This window comes from Ailuropoda melanoleuca, chromosome 1 (assembly GCF_002007445.2).
Source record: "Ailuropoda melanoleuca isolate Jingjing chromosome 1, ASM200744v2, whole genome shotgun sequence".
NCBI lineage: Eukaryota > Metazoa > Chordata > Mammalia > Carnivora > Ursidae > Ailuropoda > Ailuropoda melanoleuca.
Genome location: NC_048218.1, coordinates 123,362,471 through 123,387,923, shown reverse-complemented (window position 1 = coordinate 123,387,923; position 25,453 = coordinate 123,362,471). Strand labels below are relative to the sequence as shown.

Here is a 25,453-nt window from a genome sequence, read left to right as displayed (position 1 = left end):
AGTTAGCTCCTTGCTAATGTCCTCCACGCTAGATCAAGTGGCAACTACCCCCAAGGACTGGGACAGAGTCCCCTACCTCTCCAAGGATCCTGCTGCTACTTGGGACCAAACTGGGATCAAATCCTAGAATTCTGAGCCAGCGCCAGCACCTAACCAGCGGCCCCTGCATCACCAGCCTCCCCTCCCTCCCTTATATTGAAGAATGTAAAGAATTTACCTGTAAGTCCGAGCTTTGTGCCAAGACCAAACACTTTGATTCTGCTCCAGCCATACTAATCCCACCCGAAAGGCTTTTACAGAAATCTCTCTATGCCTCTTTTAAAATTGTGCCCATATGTTTTTCAGTATTTATATAAATTTATTAAAATGGGCCTCGTTAACATTAAACAAAGATAAAGCTCGAGCAAGATCACATTAGATATGAACGTAGCCAAGACTGGATGATCTGACCCATCTCTGCCTGGACAGCTTGTGTCTGTCTTTCCATCTCCCTCACACGAGTTGGGGAGTATGATTTTACTTTTCCTCACCATTTTCTTGACCCTTAGATACCTCTTTCTTTAAAGGGTTTTCTTGTGTGGTATCACTTCTTTTACTAGAGATAATTTACAGTTATTTCTTTTGTTTTAAAGAGGAACAAAAAAGTATTTAATAAATGAATGTTCAATATTTTTTACAGGTATTTTTTTTTCTTTCTGTGTATTGGGGGGGGGTATCTTGTTCGATTGTAAAGTAAGTTCTTTCCAGTATCCAATCCACACTAATCAGATACAACATGCGCTGGTACAAAGTCTGAAATATTAATGATGATCTCGGAACATATTTATTCCTGAAAGACTGCCTCTCTGAGCTTGAAATTACCATAACAGGTTCTAGGGTATTGACTTACAATTCTGAGCTGCTCATCAGGGTTATTTATGTTCCATTGTCATTTATTGCAAGAGTTATTTTTTTTTTTTTGCATTGCTGTTAAAGATGAGAAAAAAGCAATCACATACATTTCGCAGGTTATTAGAGAAAGGAGAACTATTCATTAAGAAAGGAACACTATTAATACTAGAGGTACTTAATCAAATATTTTCTCACTTAAGAGACCAATTAGAAGAAAACCATTTTGGGTCCCAGGGTCCTGGGATGGAGCCCTGCATCAGGTTCCCTGCTCATCAGAGAGCCTGCTTCTCTTTCTCCCTCTGTCTGCTACTCCCCCTGCTTGTGTGCTCACTCTCTCTCTCTGTGTCAAGTAAGTAAATAAAATCTTAAAAAAAAAAAAAAAAAGCATTTTGAACCAAAAATTCATACCAATGGTTTGTAGGCACAGTCCTAAAAATAATTTTAATTTCAAGCCCGGGTCTGTTTTTGTGTGTATATTCTAAAAGTGGAATTATCATCTGCTTGCACACAGGGGAGCAAATAAATTTGCAAAGTAGTTTTGTTTCCATATATAGTGACCAGTAGCTGCAAAATTGCTGTCCATATGCTGAGGGGATCCTACGTTGTTTTTTCTGAAAAGTATCTATCAGTTTTCCATTCACAGGAATGAAAACAGAACAGAGTTACTTACCTGGGGGAGTTACTATGAGCTTAGTTCCTTGTGCAAATACCTTGATCCAGTTGAGTAACCACACTGGTTAGAACTTCTACAAAAACGTCAGCCTTCTGAGCAGGACCAACAGGTGTAAACTTGTACTGGCAACTTGATCTTCTGCATTCCCTTGGAAGTCCTTGAATATACGCTTCATTGCATCTGATATCTTAAAAGTTTTCCTCAGATTAACTGACAAAGATATCTGTTTTCCAAGGAGGCAGTAATCACAGAAACAATACAAAACAGAAACAATAAGAGCAAAAGAAAAAGAGAGAGAGAGAGAGAGAGAGAGAGTAACTGGTCAACCAACTACTTATCTAAATTACCAGGAAAAGTATTCAGTCAATTAAGAGGTTTTGATTTCCAGGTGTTCAATTGTGTGAAACTGCTCAGAGATGCATCAAAGGAAAAGCCGTTCTGTTCTCACGAATACCAGACCTGCTCCGTTAGCAATTTGGGATTGTATTTCTAAAGGAGGAAACTCCTCAGTAACCCAAAATGCAAATATACCAACAGAGATATACTTGAGAAATGTGAACAATGGTCTCTGTTTTTTAATCAGCTACTTTTATGACTTGGCAAAATGATTTTTTACCACATAATGCAAAATGGGAAATATAATTTGTGTAAGGACATATTATTCCTGGAATGAAGGAATAAATTTGTAGAAGTCTATCTTCCATGAAACAATAGATTCCTATTTAAACCAAAATTTGAAAACAAAACCCAGTCCTCTGATATGCTGAAAGAAAAAGCCTCTCGGAATCTATTCTGTGATCTTCAGAAATGCACGTGTAGCCCTACGTCTGAGGTTAACTAGCTTTGGACAAGGCGTTTGCCATCCCTCGGCCCCCACATCCCATTTGCTGCGTGGGTGTTAGACTACATATGTCCAAAGGGCCCTTCCTGTCCCCACAGCTTATGAACCCGTGACGAAGAACAGGAAAGGGTCTGCTGTGGTTGCTCATGTGAGAAAGGACTTGAGGGTTAGTAACGGAGAAGGTTTTCTTACCGGTGCCTTCTGACTTTGTGACATTGTGAGATCCCGGTAGGCACAATAGCAGGGGGTTTCCTCAGACTTGAGGACATTATTGATTATCAGGTAAAAGACCCTGTTGTCTTTCTTACCTGTGTCCAAACCAGAACTGGGCTGGTCTTACAGGTAGTATTGGTTGAGCTATATAGGATTCATTTCAGGGGCTCCCTTTCTTTTTGTTGCAACCATGCATAATAGCCTTCTCCAGGGAAACCCCAGACAGCTTGCAACCTTCTGTGCACTGTTCTCTCATGTCTTTGGTTAGAGGAGACTTGATCCTGAGAGATTCTCATTTTGCTATCTACATTTGTAAAGCAAAGGAGAAAATCAGAGTACTTGAGTCAACCTACAAACCCAAGCCAAGGACACAAGTATTTCCATGGGGTTGACATTGCCAATGACTAGTCAGAATTTTTCCAAGGCAGGCATGCGTCAGGCATGGGGAGGCAGTGGCAGCTCTGTTCTTCTGAGGCAAGGATGGCGGAGGAAGTTTTGCTTTAGAACCAATGTAAGACCTCAATATGATCTGTCTCAGTGTTATTTTCTTATGTTCCTGGTATAAAGAGCTATCAGATCTCAGAAGACCTCACCAAAACACCCATGTTATAATAATTCATTCTTATCTTCCCCTTAGGAACAACACTCTCGCGTTGTCCTTTAGGTTTTGCTTTGAACACACTATCTTCGAGCCCTTTTTCACTCTGAGTGATGATGTGAGGAGCTCTATGCCTATCATGAGAATTGGAAGGGAAGTTTAACTCTGTATAATAACAAATGAGACAACAATCCCACAACTTGATGCAGAAGTATATACATTTTATAGATGAGCAGTTTGTAGAAAATTCCCAAAGTTTGGGAAGTATTAAAAATTACTGTAGTTATTGCTTTTGGGGTTATTGTATTTCTACACTGTACTGTGAATGAAGAAAAATCTTGGAGTAAAAATATCCTTTGGTTTATTACCTTGGACTCTTTTTCAATTCACAATTTTTAGCTTTTCAAAATAAAGCTAACTTTTCTGTTGTTTGGAGGACAATGTAAGGTGTGAATTTCAGAGTCCCTGAGTTCCTGTGTTAGCTGAGATAGCTCAGTGAAGCAGGTCAGTTGTAATGGGAAAGGAGGCCATGCTAGACCTGTCCTGAATGGAGCCTCCTTCTGTCCCCCGCAACCCTAGGAGAAAGATTTAGTAACTTTCCTGGATTGTGCTGTCAGGTAAGTGACTGAATAGGAATTCAAAATCCAGATTGATCCTTCCTTCCTTCCTTCCTTCCTTCCTTCCTTCCTTCCTTCCTCTCCCTCCCTTCCTTCCTCTCTCCCTCCCTTCCTCACACCCCCTCTCCCTCCTCCTCTCTCTCCCTCTTCCTCCCGTTCTTTTCTTTCTTTTCTTTTCTTTTCTTTTCTTTTTTCTTTTCTTTTCTTTTTTTCTTTCTCTTTTCTTTTCCTTTCCTTTCCTTTCCTTTCCTTTCCTTTCCTTTCCTTTCCTTTCCTTTCCTTTCCTTTCCCTTCCTTTCCTTTTTTCTTTCTTTCTTTCTTTCTTTCTTTCTTTCTTTCTTTCTTTCTTTCTTTCTTTCACGTCAGCACACCATTTTGCACATTGGGTTTGGCTTCTTTCCCAAGAAGCTTCTCATAGATGGAGAAATAAAAAAAACCCAGGACACTAACAAAAGTCAGCCTATGACCCAGAGAGGTGGGGATAGACAATAAAGTGTCCTGACAGAAAGAAACATCACAGATTGGGTCCGAGGGTCCTAGCTCAGACCTGGCTGAAGACACAGATGCAGGAGAAAAGTCCTGTATAGACAGAAGCCAGGTCCCTCTGGCAGGTAGAAAGGAGCATTTATGTGTTTGCAGGGGTGTGGAGCTGTGGGAGGGCTTTTGTTCAGTGGCCGGGGAGGATTTCCACACTTCACTGGAGTGTATCTGAGCAGGGGTAGTAATCCAGCCCAGCGTCTGCTTCATTAACTCCGTGTATCCTGAGGCTCACTAGTAACTCCCTCACTAGTAACTTCCTGGTTTCAAATCTTACCTCACTAACACCTTGCTCAGGGACCACATTTTCATTTGCAGAAATATACAGAATGCGATTTAGAGGCTGGTCTGGCTTCTGTCGGTACCAGGGTATATACACATTGTTCCTTAAGATACCGGGTTTTCTTTGGTGTTCCAAAAATTCTGTTTCTTTGTTTCTCAGTAATGGATGGTATGAGTGGTGTTATTAAAATGTCTGCATTTGCATCTGAAAGAAAAAAGCAACAATTAGAGAAATTTTGACATTTGTTAAAATAGTACACATTTGTTCTCTTAAGGAAAAGCTTGGGGTCTGAGGTTTACTTTTTCTTCCTGAAGAATTCAAGGTCATGGTGGAATTTGTCAGCTTAGTTTGAATGACCCATGGGCTTCCTTCAGCCCAAATGGGCTGACTTGATGGTCCATGCTTTCTATCTCCTTTCTTTACTGAGTGAAATGTCCCATGGGAAAGCCCACTCACAGCTCCACAGGGCGGCCACCAGGATGACCTGTGGCGGGAGCAGCATTGTGCCAGCTCTTGTCAGGACAGGTGGTTGGACACTGGGCTGATCGCAGAGCAAATCTGAGGGCTGATTTACTAAGAGGAAGTGGCGCTCTGAACACACAGCTAAGACTCAAATACCACAGAGAAAGAGACCCACAGTATTTACCACAAATCATCCTGCAAAATAGGACTGCTGACTAGCTTTATCAGCAAATTTCTCTCATTATTGTGTGATTGTTACCATCTAATGATATTAGTGTAAAGAAGCTATTTTCTTGTTAAAGGACCATAGTCCTTTATTGGTTTAAATCAGAGAGTAGGAGAGGGAGAGCGAGAGACGGGGAGAGTTCTTACAGTTCTCTGCTTCTATGAGTTATGATGATCTGATCTCTCTCTCTCTGTCTCTCTCTCCCATGTCCTTCCTTTGCAGTTTGTGTAATTTCTAGTGGCCTGTCTTCACGTTAACAAATTCTTTCCTTATATCTCTTAAATCTACTGGTGAGCCTTTCTGGGCATTCTTCATTTCCATTATTGTGTTTTTTATTTCTTGCCTTTAATTTGGTTCTTTCCATCTCTCTACTGAAATTATCTGTCTGATTGAACACTCTTTACCTTTTCTATTAGATTAGAGCCTTTGGCATATTAATCATACTTATTTTGAATTCCCTGATAGCTCCAACATCTGTCATGTCTCAGTCTGTTCTGGTGACCACTTTGTGTCCTCAGACCGTGTTTCTTCCTCACTTGTACGCCTCTAAACTTTAGCTTGGAGGGTGGATATGTTCTATGATATAATAGATACTGAGGTAAGTATATTTTGTGCTTAAAAGTGAGCACGCCTTTCCTGCTAGGCCTTCAGTGTGGGGGTTTGCATTAACTGGTCAGAAGTTAGACTGTATTTGAAGTTTGTTAGTGTAAGGCTCATGAGGCATGACCCACCACGGTCGTTGCAGTGGTCGCTGGCTAGAGCTCACAACAGTGACCATCTGGGATCGCCCTGGGCATTGGGAAGTCCTCACCACATTCACTCACTGGGTACAGTGATTTTTAAAAAATAAGTAGATTACAGTATTTGTACCAAAGCTTGTAGTTATTCGCACTTGAGAAATATATGCACGCTTATCAGCAAAGAGGGGGAGGAAGATCAGCAGTAGATAATAATTCTTAGTCCATATAAATATTGCTAGTAGTACAGAGATGACGTCCATTTTGACAGGTCAGCATGAGTTATGCATTCTATTTTAAAGGTTTTCCTCCTCCCAGAAATGAAGTCACACTTTATTTTACAGTTATAGTTTTTTAACCTAAATCTCTTGAGGACTAAACCTGTGTATCTTTGGAGGTCTTAAAATTTGATGCACATATCTTGTAATATTAAATAAATTATGTTCTTCTTGAATGGAATGTGATGCTTTTTCTTTTCTTCTCAACGAGGTAGGATCTGAAGAACAAGCTGACAAAAAGCAGAAGAGTAAAAAACTATGCTTACAACTGTTTTAGAACTTTCTTTAGTTGAAGTAAGTGTAGGAAACAAAGCAGTTAAAAATGGACCATTTCTTTGAGTAGACTCAAGGTGAAATTCAAAGAATATGAGTACAAGTATACAGCAGATTTGTCCTGTTCGCATGAATTTAAGGTTACGTTATTCACGTACAATTTCTTACCATTCTTTTACATTGGTGTGAATTTGTAAAGTATGAAAAAATAGCTTTCTTTCTTTGTCTCATTGAGGTAAACTTAGCCCATAACATTACATGTTTCTGGAGTGCAACATAACAGTTCAGTATTTGTATACACGACACAGTGACCATGACCATAATTCTCGTTACCACCCAAATTTCTACACATAAGATTGAGTTCGTCTTTTGTCTTCTTAGCTAAAATGTCTCCGTGTCAGATGTTCAGGTGTGTGTGCTATGAGGGTCGCAGTGCCGTGGGATGGGGGCACTGTCTCTGTCTACACCTGAGCACGTGGGACCAGAGTGGTGAGTGACCGTCCCATGCGGCACGACTGGGGCAGAGCTGAGCTGGGACGCAGGCCTGCCCAGTCTGGTACCGGGGTCCGCCCTGGCCCTGCATCCGGACGTCCCCCCAGTGCTGTGCAGCTTCCGACGTGAAACGCGTGGTCCAGTCTGAGCAGGAGGTGATGGGTCTCAAGGTCACTTCCGATCGTCCAAGGAAAACACTTCAGCCTCGGAAACGCCAGCAAAGAAACACACCGTGAATCGTAGTAGCAGCAGCTCTGCCTAATTATGTGAGGACGGAGGGAACGTGGTGGCCGGCTCAGAGCTGCGGAGGGGACCGTACGGGCGGGGACTGGTCCCCGAGGCAGCCAGGGTGGCTGCAAGCGGGACCCACGCCCGCACCTCCAGGGCCCCCACGTGCCCGGCTGGGCTTTCGGCGTCAGTGGTCGAGACGCAGCGAAGATGGGGGCGTGAGAACAGCACCATTCTCAAATACTTGAAAATAAATTCTTGTGTGGCCACGCTCGTGTCTGTAACGGCCCATCTTCAGCACACAGATTTTCTCATAAAAACAAGGCAAAGTGTAGCAATTTCCCTTTAACAGCACATCTCAAATCATTTTGTGTTCTCTCTTTTTCTAAGTGTGGAAATCCATCATTGACAGTCACTGGAGGAAAAGAAAAAAAAAAAAAAGACCAGAGCTGGGGTCTTGCTGTTGAAAGTTGAAGGTGACATCCGCTGTTGACTTGAATGAATGGCTAATGAAGGACTTATTTACTGTAACAGCTCGTAGACGGCGTACCAGATCACGTGCATTTAGGACCTGCCTGTGGCTGGTAAGAGAATGCGCTGGTCCTTCCGTGTTCAGTGAGACTGAGCCTGGCCTGTTCATGAAGAGTTGCAGCAAAGTCTTGTGCTGGATTCCCGATCAAAAGACTTCTGAATACTGGAATAGCAGTTTTTTCTTACACAAAAATATCTTTCTTTTTAAAGATTTATTTATTTATTTTAAATAAGAGAGAGCATGTGCAGGAGAGCAGGGGAGAGGAAGGGGTGGGGGAGGCCAGAGGTGGAGAGAATCTTTAAGCAGACTCTGAACTGAGCTGGAGGCCAGCACGGGGCTCCATCCCTTGTCGCTGAGACCGGGACCTGGGTCTAGGGTGGGACACTTAACCAACTGCGCCACCCAGATGCCCTAAGAAAATATCTTTTTATTTTGATATACAGAATGGAATTTTTTTTATGACTCAGATTTCTTTTTTAACATCTTTCATTTCCCTTGTGTTTTTTAAGTCGTGCTCATGGGCTCTTTGTAAAATTTTAAAAAGTAATAAAATCCAGCATCAAAATGATTCATTTTACTTCTCTCGGTTTGCATTATGTTGGCCTGAAGAGTTGGAATTACTGAAGGGGGCATATAAAGTGTAAGCAGACGTTCTGTATTATTATCAACATGAAATACCGTCTTTCTCTGAGAACTATGCTTCTGAAATAATGTGAGACTCTTATTTGAATCCACATTGCCATTATTCTCCCTTTGTGTTTGGCCCCCCTTTTTAATAAAAATAGTGTTTCACTAATTTGAATTAAAATGAACCACATTATGTTGTGAAATCTTTCATTCAAACATGTATGTTTACCTTAATGCTTCATGGGAAAGCAGAATGTCTATTAGTTTTCCTTCTTTATTCATTGTGTCCTTCAAGAAAGCTCACTCGTGCACAGTGGCAGTGGTGCTGGTTGCCTGGAAACTGACCACTGATTTGTGCGGGTCAGACCAGCCATGTGTGCTGTTCTGAGAACGGACCAAAATGACAGACGTGCCACCGGGAGGATTGTGGGAGGCGGCGGCCTCACCAGAAAGAGCTTCTTATGGTGGAGAAAGGGGTGAGGAGGGTCTGTAGGATTTGGCCTTGAGACCCAAATCTCAAGAAGTCAGAGCTGTGGCCACAGTCAGAATATCGTGTCTCAGGAGGGGAGCCACATTGACACCAGGCCCACAGATGATGCCTAAGCTGGATGTGAGTGTATCATTTACCCCGAGAAAGCGTCCTCACCTGCACATGCTGGACAGAACCTATGGCATGGGGCGCATGCTCATGGGAGTCAAGGCTCACCTGGAAGCCGGATCTCATGCACAGAACAAGAGGAGTGGAGTCTGGGGTGAGAATGTGCTGTGAAGTCAGACTGTGCAAGCCTAGGCTGGGGATCTCAGCAATCGAGTTATACTTTGCCAGACTGGACAGATTGGGACCTGGAACTGGGCGCCCTCTCATTATACTTGGGTGCGGTGGCGGTGGGGACACTTACTCTTCGTGCTCACATTGCTGAACAGCCCTCCTCTGCTCCACTCCCAGCACACTTCTCTGATGTGCATGCCTTCTATTCAGCCTTGTTCTAGGCAAGGCAGGAAGAATAGGAATAGGGGACCCTAGTTTCATCTGGTCTCTTGAATTCAGCTAGATAGCTATCAAATCATTCTGAACACCTGCAAACTCAACCGGAAATCCAAGAAGAGAATTGCTGAAATTCTACAAATAGAAATGCGACCACTTTTTTGCAAGGTAGGAGGTGTGGAGAAGTGAATCCGAGAGGATATACAGGAAGATAAACTGCGGGGGGAGGGAGCCTCCGAAAGCCAGCACTGGAAAGTGATAGAGCAGTGAGGGCAAAACTGGAACTTTTAGAAGTCTGCTCTGGAGAGGGAGAGGGACATCCCTGCCTGGAAGGCCCTCAGGTGGTGAAGCGGGAGCAATCCTTGATGGGGCAGTGTGGTCTCAGGATCCTGGGGGGGTCACAGAAAGAGCAAGGGTGTCTAAGTGCGGCAAAGTTCTCAGGCATCAGAGTGGGAAGCCGGCTGCAATCAGCAAGCCCGGGAGTGGTTTTTCAACTGGGGATTGCCATAAACAGGGAACCCCAGCACACTGGGAACCTCCTTGCCCAGCAAGGAGCAGAACCGCAGGGAGATGTCCCCCCTCCACTGGGAGGAGTGCTGCAGATGCCAGCCCCGGGAGTCTGCAGGGTTTGGAGACTTGAATGGGATCATGTGCCTGAGATAGAAACGCTCAGTCACCAGGCTGGGTGAGCACAGGCTGGGTGAGCTGGAGTGCTGGAAACCAGGGAGATAGGAGGGATTGGCTGCTTTTCCCTGAGGGCACACTGCGGAGTTGGAGGGGGAGGGCAGGAGTTTTCTGTTCTGGGGCTAGAGATGCGGCATCACCATTGTCATTTTAATTTCCAAATCTCAAAGTGGTCGGGAAAGCCATCAGGAAACAAAAGCCACAAAGAACAATCTTGTGTCTCTTTCACAGAGCCTGGCCCCCTGGCAAGGGGGTGCAATTCCGCCTGGGGCAAAGACACCTGAGAATCAGCACAACAAGCTCCTCCCCAAGAAGGTCAGCAGGAACATGTAGCCAACTCCAAGTTCACTGATCACAGAGAACTGTAAAACTCCGGTGCCAGGGGAAAATAGTATATAGAATTCATGGTTTTTTCTCAGGATTCTTTAGTCTTTCAGTTTTAATTTTTTTTCCTTTTCAACTAATTTCTTATTTTATCAACTCTTAATATTATTAAGTCTTTTTTAATTTTCATTTTTACATTTACTATATATATATTTCATTTTGGGCTTCTTTTCATTGTATTCAATTTTATTTTTGTATATATATAAGTCTTTCTTTCCTTGCAGTTTTGGGATCTAGTTTCTTCTAACAAAAAACCAAAATACACCCAGGATTTAGTGTATTGCTCTGTTCTATTCACCTGTTTGATTATATTCTCTCTTTTTTCCTTTTTCTTTTTCTTTTTGCCCTCTTTTTTGGTTTCTGATCTCTTCTGATTTGTTTAGGGTATATTTTTTCTGGGGTCGTTATTGCTATTTTTGTATTTTGTTCTCTCATTCACCTAGTCTTCTCTGGACAGAATGACAAGATGGAAGAACTCACCACAAAAAAGAGAACAAGATGCAGTACTAACTGCCAGGGACTTAATCAATAGGAATAAGTATAAGACTGTGGAGCCAGAATTCAGAATTGGAATTGTAAAGATACTAGCTGGGCTTGAAAAAAGCATAGAAGACACTAGAGAATCCCATACTGGAGAAATAAAAGAAATAAAATCTAATCAGATCAAAATAAAAAAGGCTATTAATGAGATGCAATAAAATATGGAGGCTCTAATGCTAGGATTAATGAGGCAAAAAGAGAGCGTCAGTACTATAGAAGACAGAATGATGGAAAATAAAGAATCCATGAAAAAGAGACATAAACAACTTCTGGATCATGAGGGGGAGAATCTGAGAGATAAGTTATACCATAAAGCAAAACAATATTAGAATAATTGGGGTCCTAGAGGAAGAGGAAAGAGAGAGAGAGAACGGCAGAAAGTATATTTGAGCAAATTATAGCTGAGAACTTCCCTAATATGGGGAAGGAAAAGGGCATTCAAGTCCAGGAAGCATAGAGAACCCCCACCAAAATCAATAAAAATAGGTCAACATGTTGATACACAATAGTGAAGCTTACAAATTTCAGAGAAAAAGAGAAAATCCTGAAAGCGGTTTGGGACAAGAGGTCCATAACCTACAAAGGTAGAAACATATGGCTGGTAGCAGACCTATCCACAGAGACCTGGCAGGCCAGAAAGGACAGGCATGATATATTCAGGGTGCTAAATGAGAAAAATATGCAGCCAAGAATACTTTATCCATCAAGGCTGTCATTCAGAATAGAAGAGATAAAGAACTTCCAGGATGAACAGAAACCAAAGAAATTGTGACATTAAACCAGCCCTGCAAGAAATATTGAAGGGGATCCTTTAAGCGAAGAGAGAGTCCAAAAATAACATAGACCAGAAAGGAACAGAGACAACACACAGAAACAGTGACTTTACAGGTAATACAATGGCACTAAATTCGTATCTATCAATAGTTACTCTAAATGTAAATAGGCCAAATGCTGCAAATCAAAAGACACAGGGTATCAGATTATATAAAAAAGCAAGACCATCGATATGCTGTCTGCAAGAAACTCACTTTAGACCCAAAGACACCTCCAGATTGGAAGTGAGGGGGCCAAAAACCATTGATCATGCTAATGGACATCAAAAGAAAGCTGGGGTAGCAATCCTTATATCAGACAAATTAGATTTTTTTTTTTTTAAAGATTTTTTAATTTCTTTATTCGACAGAGATAGAGACAGCCAGCGAGAGAGGGAACACAAGCAGGGGGGAGTGGGAGAGGAAGAAGCAGGCTCATAGAGGAAGAGCCTGATGTGGGGCTCGATCCCATAACGCCGGGATCACGCCCTGAGCCGAAGGCAGACACTTAACCGCTGTGCCACCCAGGCGCCCCAAGACAAATTAGATTTTAAACCAAAGATTCTAATAAGAGATGAAGAGGGCTACTGTATCATACTTAAAGGGTCTATCCAACAAGAAGATTTAACAAGTATAAATGTTTATGCTCCAAAGTTGGGAGCAGCCAATTATATAAACCAATTAATAACAAAATTAAAGAAACACATTGATAATAATACAATAATAGTAGGGGACTTTAACACCCCACTCACAGCAATGAACAGATCATCTAAGCAGAGGATCAACAAGGAAATAAGGGCTTTGAATGACACCCTGGACCAGATGGACTTCATATATATATTTAGAACATTCCATCCTAAAACAGAACGCACATTATTCACAAGTACCATGGAACCTTCCCCAGAATAGATCACATATTGGGTCACGAATCAGGTCTCCATCAGTACCAAAAGATGGGGATTATTCCCTGCATATTTTTAGACCATAATGCTTTAAAACTTGAGCTCAGTCACAAAAGGAGATGTGGAAGGAACACAAAAACATGGAGGTTAAAGAACATCCTACTAAAGAGTGTATGGGTTAACGAGGAAATTGGAGAATTTTTAAAAATTCATGGAAACAGGGGCGCCTGGGTGGCACAGCGGTTAAGCGTCTGCCATCGGCTCAGGGCGTGATCCCGGCGTTATGGGATCGAGCCCCACGTCAGGCTCCTCTGCCATGAGCCTGCTTCTTCTCCCACTCCCCCTGCTTGTGTTCCCTCTATCGCTGGCTGTCTCTATCTCTGTCAAATAAATAAATAAAATCTTAAAAAAAAAAATTCATGGAAACAAATGAAAATGAAAATACAACTGTTCAAAACCTTTAAGATGCAGCAAAGGGCTATCCTAAGAGGGAAGTATATAGCAATACAACACCTTCCCAAGAAACAAGAAAAGTCTCCAATATACAACCTTACCTTACACCTAAAGGAGCTGGAGAAAGAACAGCAAATTAAGCCTAAACCCAGTAGAAGAGAATAAAGATTACAGCAGAAATCAATGCAATAGAAACCAAAAGAACAGTAGAACACATCAATGAAACTAGGAGCTGGTTCTTTGAAAGAATTAATGAGATTGATAGTCCCCTAGCCAGACATATCTAAAAGAAAAGAGAAAGGACCCAAGATAATAAAATTATGAATGAAAGAGGGAGAGATCATAACCAACATCGAAGATATACAATTATAAGAACATATTATGAACAACTACATGCCAACAAATTAGGGAATCTGGAAGACATGATCTATTCCTAGAAACATATAAACTACCAAAACTGAAAGAGGAAGAAATAGAAAACCTGAACAGACCCATCCCATAACTAGCAAGGAAATTGAAACAGTAATCAAAAATCTCCCAACAAATAAGAGTCCAGGGCCCTATGGCTTCCAGGGTAATTCTACCAAACATTTAAAGAAGAAGTAATACTTATTCTTCTGAAGCTGTTTCAAAAAACAGAAATGGAAGGAAAACTTCCAACTTTATGAGGCCAGCATTACCTTGATCCCAAAACCAAACACCCCACCAAAAAGGGGAATTACAGACCAATATCCCTGATGAACATGGATGCCAAGATTCTCACCAAGATATTAGCCAACAGGATCCAACAGTACATTAAAAGGATTATTCACCACAACCAAGTGGGATTTATTTCTGGGCTGCAAGTGTGGTTCAACATCTGCAAATCAATCAATGTGATATACTATATTAATAAAAGAAAGGACAAGAACAATATGATCTCTCAATAGATGCCAAAAAAGCATTTGACAAATTACAGCATTCTTTCTTGATTAAAACTCTAGTAGGATAGAGGGAAAATACCTCAATATCATAAAAGCCAGATAGGAAAATCCCACAGCGAGTATCATTCTCAATGAGGAAAAACTGAGAGCATTTCCCCTAAAGCCAGTCACATGGCAGAGATGTCCACTATCACCATTGCTGTTCAACATAGCACTAGAAGTCTGAGCCTCAGCAATCAGACAACAAAAAGAAATAAAAGACATCTGAACTGGCAAAGAAGAAGTCAAACTCTTACTGTTTGCAGATGACATGATACTCTATGTGGAAAACCCAAAAAACTCCACCCCAAAATTTTGAGAACTCATACAGGAATTCAGCGACATGGCAGGATATAAAATCAATGCACAGAAATCAGTTGCATTTCTATACACTAACAATGAGACAGAAGAAAGAGAAATTAGGGAATTGATCCCATTTACAATTGCACCAAAACCCATAAGAAACATAGGAATAAACGTAACCAAAGAGGTAAAAGATCTGTATTCTGAGAAATATAGAACACTCAAGAAAGGAACTGAAGAAGACACAAAGAAATGGAAAAACTTTTCATTTTCAATAACTGGAAGAACAAATATCATTAAAATGTCTATGCTGCCAGAGGAATCTATACATTCAATGCATCCCTATCAAAATACCATCAACATTTTTCACAAAGCTGGAATGAATAATCCTAAAATATGTATGGAACCAGAAAAGACCCCGAATAGCCAAAGGAATTTAAAAAAAAGAAAACCAAAGCCAGTGGCATCACAATTATGGACTTCAAGCTGTATTACGAAACTGTAATCTTCAAGACCTCATGGTACTGGCACAAAAACAGACACATAGATCAAGACAGAACTAGAAATGGAACCTCAACTCTATGGTCAACTTATCTTTGATGAAGCAGGAAAGAATATCCAATGGAAAAAGGATAGTCTCTTCAACAAATAGTGTTGGGAAAATTGGACAGCCACATCCAGAAGAATGGAAGTGCACCATTTTTTTTTACATGATAGACAAAGATAAACTCAAAATGGATGAAGGACCTAAACATGAGACAGGATCCATCAAAATCCTAGAGAAGAACACAGGCAGCAACCTCTGTAACCTCGGTCACAGCATCTTCTTGCTAGATTTGTCTCCAAAGGCAAGGGAAATAAAGGCAAAAATGAACTATTGGGACTTCATCAAGATAAAAAGCTTTTGCACAGCAAAGGAAACAGTTGACAAAACTAAAAGACAACTTACAGAATGGGAGAAGATATTTGCAAATATTTTATCAGATAAAGGGCTAGTATCCAAATGTATAGAGAACTTTTCATAATAAGTAAAATCTAAAAAAAAAAAAGAACTTTTCAAACTCAACACCCAAAGAACAAATAATCCAGTCAAGAAATGGCAGAAGACATGAATAGACATTTCTACAAAGAAGACATGCAAATGGACAACAGACACATGAAAAAATTCTTGACATCACTTGGCATCAGGGAAATACAAATCAAATCCACAAGAGGTACTATCTCATACCAGTCAGAATGGCTACAATTAACAAATCAGAAAACAACATATGTTGGTGAGGATGCAGAGAAAGGGGCAGATGAACGGATAAAGGAAATATGGTATATATACATACACACAATGGAATATTACCCAGCCATCAAAAAAATGAAATCTTGCCATTTGCAATGACATGGATGGAACTAGAGGATATTAGGCTAAGTGAAATAAGTCAATCAAAGAAAGACAATTATCATATGATTTCCCTCATATGTGGAATTTAAGAAACAAAACAGAGGAGCACAGGGGAAGGGAGGAAAAATTAAAAGAAGATGAAATCGGAGAGAGAGACAAACCGTAAGAGACTCTTGACCATAGGTAACAAACTGAGGTTTGGTACAGGGGAGGGGGGTGGAGAATGGGATAACTGGGTGATGGGCATTAAGGAGGGCACATGATGTAATGAACGCTGGGTATTATATACAACCGATGAATCACTAAACTACCTCTGAAATTAATAATACACATGTTAATTAAATTAAATTAAAAAAATAGTCTTGCTCTAATTATTCTTGACTCTGCAGTCATTTGTCTCTTTAGAGAGACTGAGATGACTCAGCCTATAACATTCAATGACACAGTTGAACTCAGAGCTTCTGTATGTCTGTGTTCTTGTGAGGAAAGAAGCACCTGCTGTGTGACATCTACCGTCTACCTGTGTTAGTAGCTTCACGGGCACGGGTCTCATGTCACCCTGTCTACACTGATGCAATGAGACCGAAAGTCCGAGCCTCAGTAAATCACCTGCCGTGGAAAAGCGCAGATCCGGGTGGAATGTTGGGGATCACCTAGTGTTAAAGTCTGCGTGCTGTTTCCTTCAGAACAGTGTCATCAGAGTGGCCTGAGGGTGCAGCGTCTCCACAGTCCTGGTCATACGACCCCAACTCACATAGCAGCTCCTAGAATGAACTTGGTATAAATAGGGGGACCCCCACCCACAGCCTGACAGGATGATTGACAGCAGGAGCTGCGTGTGCAGATGGGTCTCTGCTTCCCATTAGCTGTGGCCTTTTGGAGATGAGCAAAGTTGGCTGTGGTTTAACTGTCCTTATTTCATCTTTCAACACCCGAGCCACTGCTTGCAGAGCCCCAACCAGTAGAGGCTGATTTGACTTCAGTCATTTTCCACGAATCAACCACATTTGACAGAGCACATAGACAAGACAAGCCTGAGAAAATAGAACACCATGACCACATCAGCGTCCTCCTGCCCCCCACACTGTCTCCTGCACCATCACCCTCCCCCTCTCTGCACCTCCCCGTCCAGGGCAGCCCAGGTTGGGTTGCTGAGGAGTTGGAAGCCACAGGAGACACTCCCCAGGAGCCCCGGCAGTGACATCAGCCCACACAGCTGTGGGTCATCTGCTACCTTCCCCTCGGTGCCTCTGTGCTTTTCACGCTCAGACACAGGTCCAGATCTCTAAGCAGAGGCCCAGGAATTTGCCCAAAGAGGTCTGATCACATTCTTGAGAATCGAGGAGGAGATCGAAATTAAATTTCCTCTTCTTTGTATTGGTGGGTCTTATGTTGTTTCCACAAGGGAACCTCTACTTGGTTTCCAACAGACCCTGTTTCACAAAAACTGAAGCTGATTGTAAGTAAAAAATCTTTCCCAATTTTAAACGAGGCATTGTTTTATTCTACTATAGAAAAACTTCGACTTTAAAAGAAGAAAAATAAACACGTATTGTTCACCTACTGACCGTGCGTTGAACATTTTGTTTTACACCCGTGTTTGAAGAGATACACACACGTATCAATGAGTGTCATACTTGTTAGTATTACTACTCAATAGAAATTGTGGTCAAAGGACTGGACAAATATTACACAAAAAAAGAAATAGAAATGGACACAATGTATGAAAAGATGATTATCATTCATCATATCATACATTGATATCAATGTATCAAATGATGATTATCCTCTTCATGAAAAGCAAATTAAGACCACGATGAGATACTATTTGACTGAAAATTGTGATGTTTGACAGCACTTTCCTGACACTCTCCTACATCACGGAAGAAGTGTGCGATGGTGCTGTCTCTATCGGGGTAAGTTGACAGTACCTATCAAAATGACCAGTGCACATGTCCAAAGTGACATAAAACAATATTATAGCTTCAGTATATTTCATGATAGTAAAAGATTGAAAATAATCCACTGGTCTATCACAGGAAACTGATCTTATAAAGTATCTTACAAAGTATACAGTCACCAATGAAATACTCTGCAGCTGTCTAACTGTTCTTTTGTGTCGACATAAAGAGAGCACGAGGATATATAAGTGAGAAGTGCAGAACAATGTATGTTATCACTACCTGTGTGTTAGAAGGAAGGAGATGGGATCTATAAGTATTTACTTATTTTTTTATATCTATGTTCATATCTGTCTAAATAAAAACTGGGAGGATGGGCAAGAAACAAAAGTGTGACCTGTAAGTTGTGGGCAGGTAGAGACAGCGGTTGGAGTAAGATTTTGTAGTTTGATTTTTAGAGTGTTTAAATTTTGGAACCATGTGAATGTATAATCTAACAATTTTAATAGGGTCCTGCCATGCGTATTCCTTCAACACTTTTTTTTTGTTTCGTTTTAATTTATTTATATAATCTCTATACCCACTGTGGGGCACCAACTTACAGCCCTGAGATCAAGAGTCCCTCACTCCGTCCACTGAGCTAGCCAGCTGCCACCTCAACACCACTTTCTGATTAATTTTCCATTTCTTCAACAGTCTAGATTTTTGCATAGGTGCATACTAGTCCATCACACAACATCATTTATTCATTTTATATTTTTAGTTTCTTTTTGGGCATTTGATTTAGTTTGGGACTATTGTAAATGGTGCTATATATATATATATATATATATATATATATATATAAATCTTAGTGTGTACCACGATGGTGTGAGTGTGTGCAAACAGGTGTGTTATCTATTACTTGTAAAGTAGAGCTGCCAACAGTAGATATTAACGCTGTTGAGGACTCACATGTACCCCCAAAATTAACTCCTCTCACCCACACGACTCCAGGAGACAGGACACACTGTAGCTCCATTTGATAAATGAGAAAATTATGGCACAGAAAGTACAGATAGCTATAAAATCAAGATTTAAACCCAGGCACTTGGGGTTCAGAGTTCAAGCACTTAACCGCTCCACCTCTCTACTTTTCCAGTGTTAGTGGGGCTCTCATGGGGTTCTTTTGAGATCAGGAAAGATGGGTCTGAGCACACCCGCCAGTCATGTGACATGTTATACTATTGTCACCAGAATGTCTTAAACCAAATGAGTCTGAATCTGCTCACCTTTGAAGGAGAAATAACCTGGGCCCCTTCACTGGCTGTGCCCCCCCTGGGGCCCGTGCCCCCAAAGAAAGCATCATAAAGCCAATCTCAGGGAAAGATTTGAAATGTGGAGTTGACCAATATTACAACCAGAACTGAATTGGAAGGCTCAGTTGTCATGCTGTCCCTTACCTTAGACTGTCGGTTAGATTGCGCCAAATGGAAGTACACAGAGGCCAAAGCAGACTTTTGCTTGTTTTTATTGTGCCTATTACAAAAGCATGTACAAAATTCAGGTAGCAAAGACGCCAGCTTCCAGATGTGTAAAATAAAAGGCTTCAAGGCAGTTTTCTGGTTAAAGAGCCCCAGGAGATGCACGTGGAAGTTGTGTGCTGGCTAAACTCGGAAGCACGGGTGGCTGAGGGGGCTGGTGGACCCTAAGGAGAGAGCAGTGCTGAGGCCCCTGTGGATGGTCCCCCGGCCCTGCCCCTGAGTCATGGCAGAATTTGTTTTTGCTGCAGAGTGAACTTTTCTGCTTGCCCACCGGTTTGTAAAACCATTTTTGCAATAATGACACAATAGAAAGAGACACATGTGAACTGAAATAACCCAAACCCAGAAAGTCCTGCTATATCCTCAGATGACGCTTTAGGCGACAAAAGCCAGTGGAGACAAGTGGACCCTCGGTGCTAGGGTGTGCTAGGAACTCTTCCCATTGGCACAGAGTGCTGAGGCGATGACGGCGGAGTAGATCCCGTTCTTGAGGAGGACGAAGAGGTAGGTGTAGTAGGCAGAGGTGGTCGCGAGCTGCAGCTGCAGGGTGGCTAAGAGAGGTCATTTATTAGTTTTACCTTCTGTTCTTCTGAAGGGCTAAGACTTATTAATGGGAGAGGGGTCACATTATATATTTCTGATGGCCTAGGTTGAAGTGATGTCCCCACACCGGCATAATCCAACAGTAAACGTCTACACCACCAGCACCCCCAGCACTACTAGAACCACCATCACTACCACTACCACCAAATAACTCAGAATCCATCTTTTAGGTCTAGTCAATCAATAACATCAGAGATTCACTAAGAACATTCCAAAGTATTAAAAAGTAAGGTTCTGTCTTAGATGAGTGAGTCAGTCAACCTGAAAAAAAATTGGTGAAAAATAGCTTTTACCATTTCTTCACCCCCACCATGTCTCTAAGCAATAATAATCACTAATATACTTTAACCACTAACTAAGTGGCAGACTACTTTGAGAGGTTTGTGTGTCAATCTCTAATCTTACTTAATTTTTCAATAACCTAAGAGACTATTTTCATTGTCATTTTACAAATAAATTGAGAACAGAGAACTAATTTGCCTAATGTCATATAGTTAGTAAGTACCACAAGCCAGATTTTAACCCCAGCAACATCATGTTCAAGAACACATTCTTACCTACTCGGTATTTCTGTACCTGCAGGTGTAATAAATACTCCTGACAATGAAGAATTAAACATAAATATAAAGACAAATTGCTGATTTAGATGCATCTTAGCCATAACATCTTGTGCATTTCTAAGATTCTTATCAAAGGTACAGTCAGTGGAAATTTGGTTGTGTTCAAGGTAGGGTGGGAGGGAGGTTTTAGCAAAGAGGGCATTAGTTGTGATGAACACTGGGTGACGTGTGGAAGTGTTAAATCATGATAGTGTACACCTGAAATTAATATCACCCTTATGTTAAATAACTGGAACTTAAATAAAAACTTGAAAAAATAATAAAATAAATTAAGGTAAAGTGGAAGAAAGGGGCAAATCCAAATTCTCTGCAACTTCAGGAGGTCAAACTCACTCCCTTGTCTTTCCTGAATACCCTCATTGTAGCTATGATGTTATAGGATAATTGCATTTATTATCCTTTGAGGTTTTGTAGGAAATATATGATGTCAAGAAATAATTAATGACAACACTGGTGGGGCAGACTGGAGATTCAATGAACCACTAGGCTGAATCTGATCATCTGGAAATTTTTTTTTTTTAAGATTTTATTTATTTATTTTTTTGACAGAGAAAGAGAGAGAAAGAGCCAGAGAGCACAAGCAGGGGAAATGGCAGAGGGAGAAGGAGAAGCAGCCTCCCCACTGAGCAGGGAGCCTGGATATGGGGCTCAATTCCAGGACCCTGGGATCATGCCCTGAGTCAAAGGCAAACGCTTAACTGACTGAGCCACCCAGGCACTCCTGGAAATTTCTTTTATGTGTTTATCTCCAAAGAGTCAGAACTCCAGAATCATTAGCCCTTGTGGAAAAGGACCTCAAGTGGTTCTGTGCTCATGACTCCTTGCCCTTGGCCAGGTAGTATGTCAGTGAAGGTCCAGAGGCTCCTTGAGATGCCGGTCAGCAGGGCTAGAGCCAGTGCTCTTTGTAGTTTCTTGTAATATATATTGGGAGAAAGGGCCAGAAACTAGTATTTACAATGTGTCACCTAAATGAGATACCTTATGCTAGACATTCCACATATGTGACATTTTATCTTCAGTAACTGAGTGAGGCGTTATCCATGTTATTCAAATGTTAACTACTGTACCCATATTCATGCAACTGGTAATTAAGACTGTTGTTAATGTCCAGTCTGTGGCACTTGAAGTCCCGCATTCACACCTGTCCCCATGTGAGCACCTGTCTCAGGGCCTTAGCTTTGGAATTTAGAGGAAGAAAAAAAACCGAGTAAGTGTGTGAACTTTTGATTCAGATGGTCTGGGTTGAAGCCCCAGATCTCGCTGTGTGGTGTGGTGCAAGGGACTGAATTAATTTTAGCTCATTGCCCTCATGTGTAAAACGGGAATAAAATCCTTCACGGTGAATATTAAGAGAATTACACAAATGCACCCACAGTGCAGCACAACGCCTTCTGTATGAGAAGCTGTCAGTGTCAGTTCATGTTATTAACTACCGGCAAGAACAAAGACTTAAAAAAAAAATCTAGAAGCAACTTGATACCATGTTTTCCTCAGTCAGTAGACACAAAGGCTGCAGAAAGAATGAAGTCCATTGTTGAAAGAATTCAGAGCACATCACTGCAGCCCTAATTTATAGTCCTCTCCCACCCAAACGAGCATTTCCGGTGTGAAGATGACTCCTGAGAAATGATGGATTGACTTTAAATATCACTCAGTCCATTGTAAGCTCCAGCCGTTCTGAGCTTTCTCCCTGAAGCTAGGCAAGTTCAAAAGTTAAGTTGATCAGGAAGAAAAAATGCTGTAGCATAACATAGGGGCAAACAGACAAAAACTCACCATCTTTATATCTCAGGGAAGGCTTTGTAGAGTTAATAGCGGGCTCTAAAAGAAATAAGGACAAGTATTATTCAGTTCATATCCACTCTTTGACATTGTCTGTGTTGTGGATGGATTGATAGATAGATCAATTGATTGACCGATCAGTGGATAGAAAAAATTTGTCAACCGAAGGAGAGAACCATTACTAATATGAGTCACACAATTCCAGAACTGATTGTCTTAAATCTGTGTAATTCAGTAGATCAACTCATATATTGTATTTCTGCACATGAAGATGTTGAAGGTCATGAATGATGCATTTTCTTCTTCTTTTCTCACAACTTAATGCCTAAGACTATCTTATCATCCTTCTGTGCTCATAGCTCCCAGCACAGAGCTTGACGCACAGTTGGTGTTTTTTAAAGATTTTATTTATTTATTTGACAGAGAGAGAGGCAGCTAGAGAGGGAACACAAGCAGGGGGAGAGGGAGAGGGAAAAGCAAGCTTCCCGCTGAGCAGGGAACCCCACGCGGGGCTCAATGCCAGGACCCTGGGATCATGACCTGAGCTGAAGGCAGACACTTAATGACTGAGCCACCCAGGCACCCCACACAGTAGGTGTTCTATAAATACTTGCTGAATGGAAAAATAACCAGAAACAGTGGCTGCTTTTCAGTTCTCAGCACCCACTGCTGACACGAAGGGTTGCTACCAAAATGAATTCATCCAACCCCAGAATGCACAGCAGAATCTTAAATTTTGGAAGGAGTCTGAAATAGGTAAATTCCCCATCTAAGCAAAAGAAAGAGGCCCTACCTTTCCAAACCATGCATGTTCCCAGGATCCAAAACTCCCACACATGATTTTCTGGAGTAGTGGTGTTGGCAGACATGACCACGATACTAATGAAAGCCAATACCTATTGAGTGATTATTACTGTGCCAGGCACTCTGTGAAAGGTTCCCAGGTATTAGGTCATCTGATCCCCTAGTGACACTGATGTGAGCTGTATCCATGTTAGACAGGAAGAAATAAGGTTTAGAGAGTCTAGATAAGTTTCTGGGAGTCATACCAGTGATTGGCAGAGCCAACCTTCAAGGGACCATTATGGGGGTTTAGAGGAGTTAGAGTATGTGAAAGTACCTTGTGAAACAACCCGTAGAAATCGCACATAATTCCACCATAGCAGACTCTCAGGCATCGTCTCTTCCCCTATCTTGATTACTCTTAGCAAATGACCTTTTTATTACAGAAGCTCAGCAGTTCAGTTCACTTCTTTCGGGGACAGAAAGGTTGGACGAGTGATAATCATAATTTTCTGAATATATAAAACTGAGGTGAGGGTTGTATCCCTCTACGGTGTAAAAAAACCCCACAAAAATAAAAACGGAAACAAAAACCCAATATGCATACAAAGATCATTGACTGTTGGATGGAGGAAGAGAGTCTCAACACGTTTTGATTTATCCTTTCTCTCCTTGATGTGTCTTTGTCCATACAGATATGGTTCTGTTGTGCAAATTATTCACTCCACACAATCTTATTTTGGGACACTCTTAAAAAATGAATCTGGGGGCGCGTGGGGGGCACAGCAGTTAAGCATCTGCCTTCGGCTCAGGGCGTGATCCCAGCGTTGTGTGATCAAGCCCCACATCAGACTCCTCTGCTGTGAGCCTGCTTCTTCCTCTCCCACTCCCCTGCTTATGTTCCCTCTCTCGCTGGCTGTCTCTGTCAAATAAATAAATAAAAAATCTTTAAAAAAAATGAATCTGAGCTATAGGCTTTGGGGTACATCCCAAGAATAAAAATGTTTATATAATCATGTTTAGATGTTAAAATTTCCCCAAGAACTGACTTTTAAGTGTCTTAAAAGTCACTTTCTTTTCCATACAGTGGCTTTGCTCATTAAAAGAGAAATACAAATCTCTTATCACCATGTATTGATTGAGATTTAAACATTAAGGTAACGATTTTTGAAATTAAATCTGAGTGTGTATCTTAGTTTCACTTTATTAATCAATGTTGGTTGAAAGCTTGGACCATATTAGTTCTCTCTCTCTTCAAAATCACTTCTTTGTTTTGTGCTTCCATGTTTTATATATTTCACCGAAGACAAAAACAACAAACAAAAACTTCCAAGCATTAGCTTAGAAATTTGCTGAGGAAAGGCATTAACAGAAATGCCGTCATTAGCTTTGTTGCTATAAGACTCTGGGAGACGTTCCTTTCAGAATTTAATTCCCAAGTAAAACACACCATAAAGAAGAACTTCTTCCTTTTTGAAAATCATCACCATGGAATGTACTATAGTGTAGTTTTACTTCGATCACTGTAAGAATTAATATCTAAAGGACTTCAGCCCAGTGGTTACATTAAACTTATGCTTAGCTCATTGGCTCCTCTCTGTTTCTTAGCTGTAGAAATAAGAGAAAAAAATTCCGACTGTTTTTAATCTTACTTCAGTTATTTTAGGGAAGGTTATACATAAATACAATAAACAGATGAATAAATGTATTCATGTCATGTTTTCAAAAACAAGCATTTGCACTGACATTATTGTGTTTCCTTTTCATCACATGCCACGAGATAGGAAAAGTAAGTCAGGGTTTTACTCTAAATTTGATCATTGGAAGCACTAAGGATCCAAGAGGATAAAGATTTAATTCAGCGATTCAGAGTGGTACACTGCAAAGGTCTTTGCACATTTTGTTAATTCTTTGTTCCCCATTGCTTCTCAAGGGCTTGGGAACCACAGGGAGAAGCGCAAACTGGTTCCTTCTCGTGGGCCCTCTGGGGCCTTGGTCTGTGATGTTAATGCCAGGACTTGACTTCTGAATCTAGAGACTACTGGATCACAGTTGGGCCAGGGGTATACTTTGAGTAGAGCAATACTAAGTGAGAAGGACTCTGACTGCTGAATAGAACATTCCTGATAGGTATAATTGTTCTTATTTCCTGATCAAGTAAGATCATCAAAAGTGGACTCTCTTTTGAGCCTTTCTTGTCGCGAGGTTTCTAGGTGCTTTCATGTGTATTGTTTCATTTAATCCATACAATGACCCTAAAAGCATCACTGTGACCTTCATATTTTGGATGCTGAAACTGAGGCAAGAAAAGCTAA

At 41.2% G+C, this 25,453-nt stretch overlaps 1 gene segment (V, D, J or C); it reads right to left on the bottom strand.

Annotated features, from left to right (window-relative positions):
- The window catches only part of LOC105240638, a 57,080-nt gene that overhangs the window by 8,991 nt on the left and 22,636 nt on the right, over positions 1-25,453 (bottom strand). The window contains 1 exon segment of the C gene segment in view: positions 1,562-1,621. Within this exon segment, the coding sequence occupies positions 1,562-1,621 (60 nt within the window).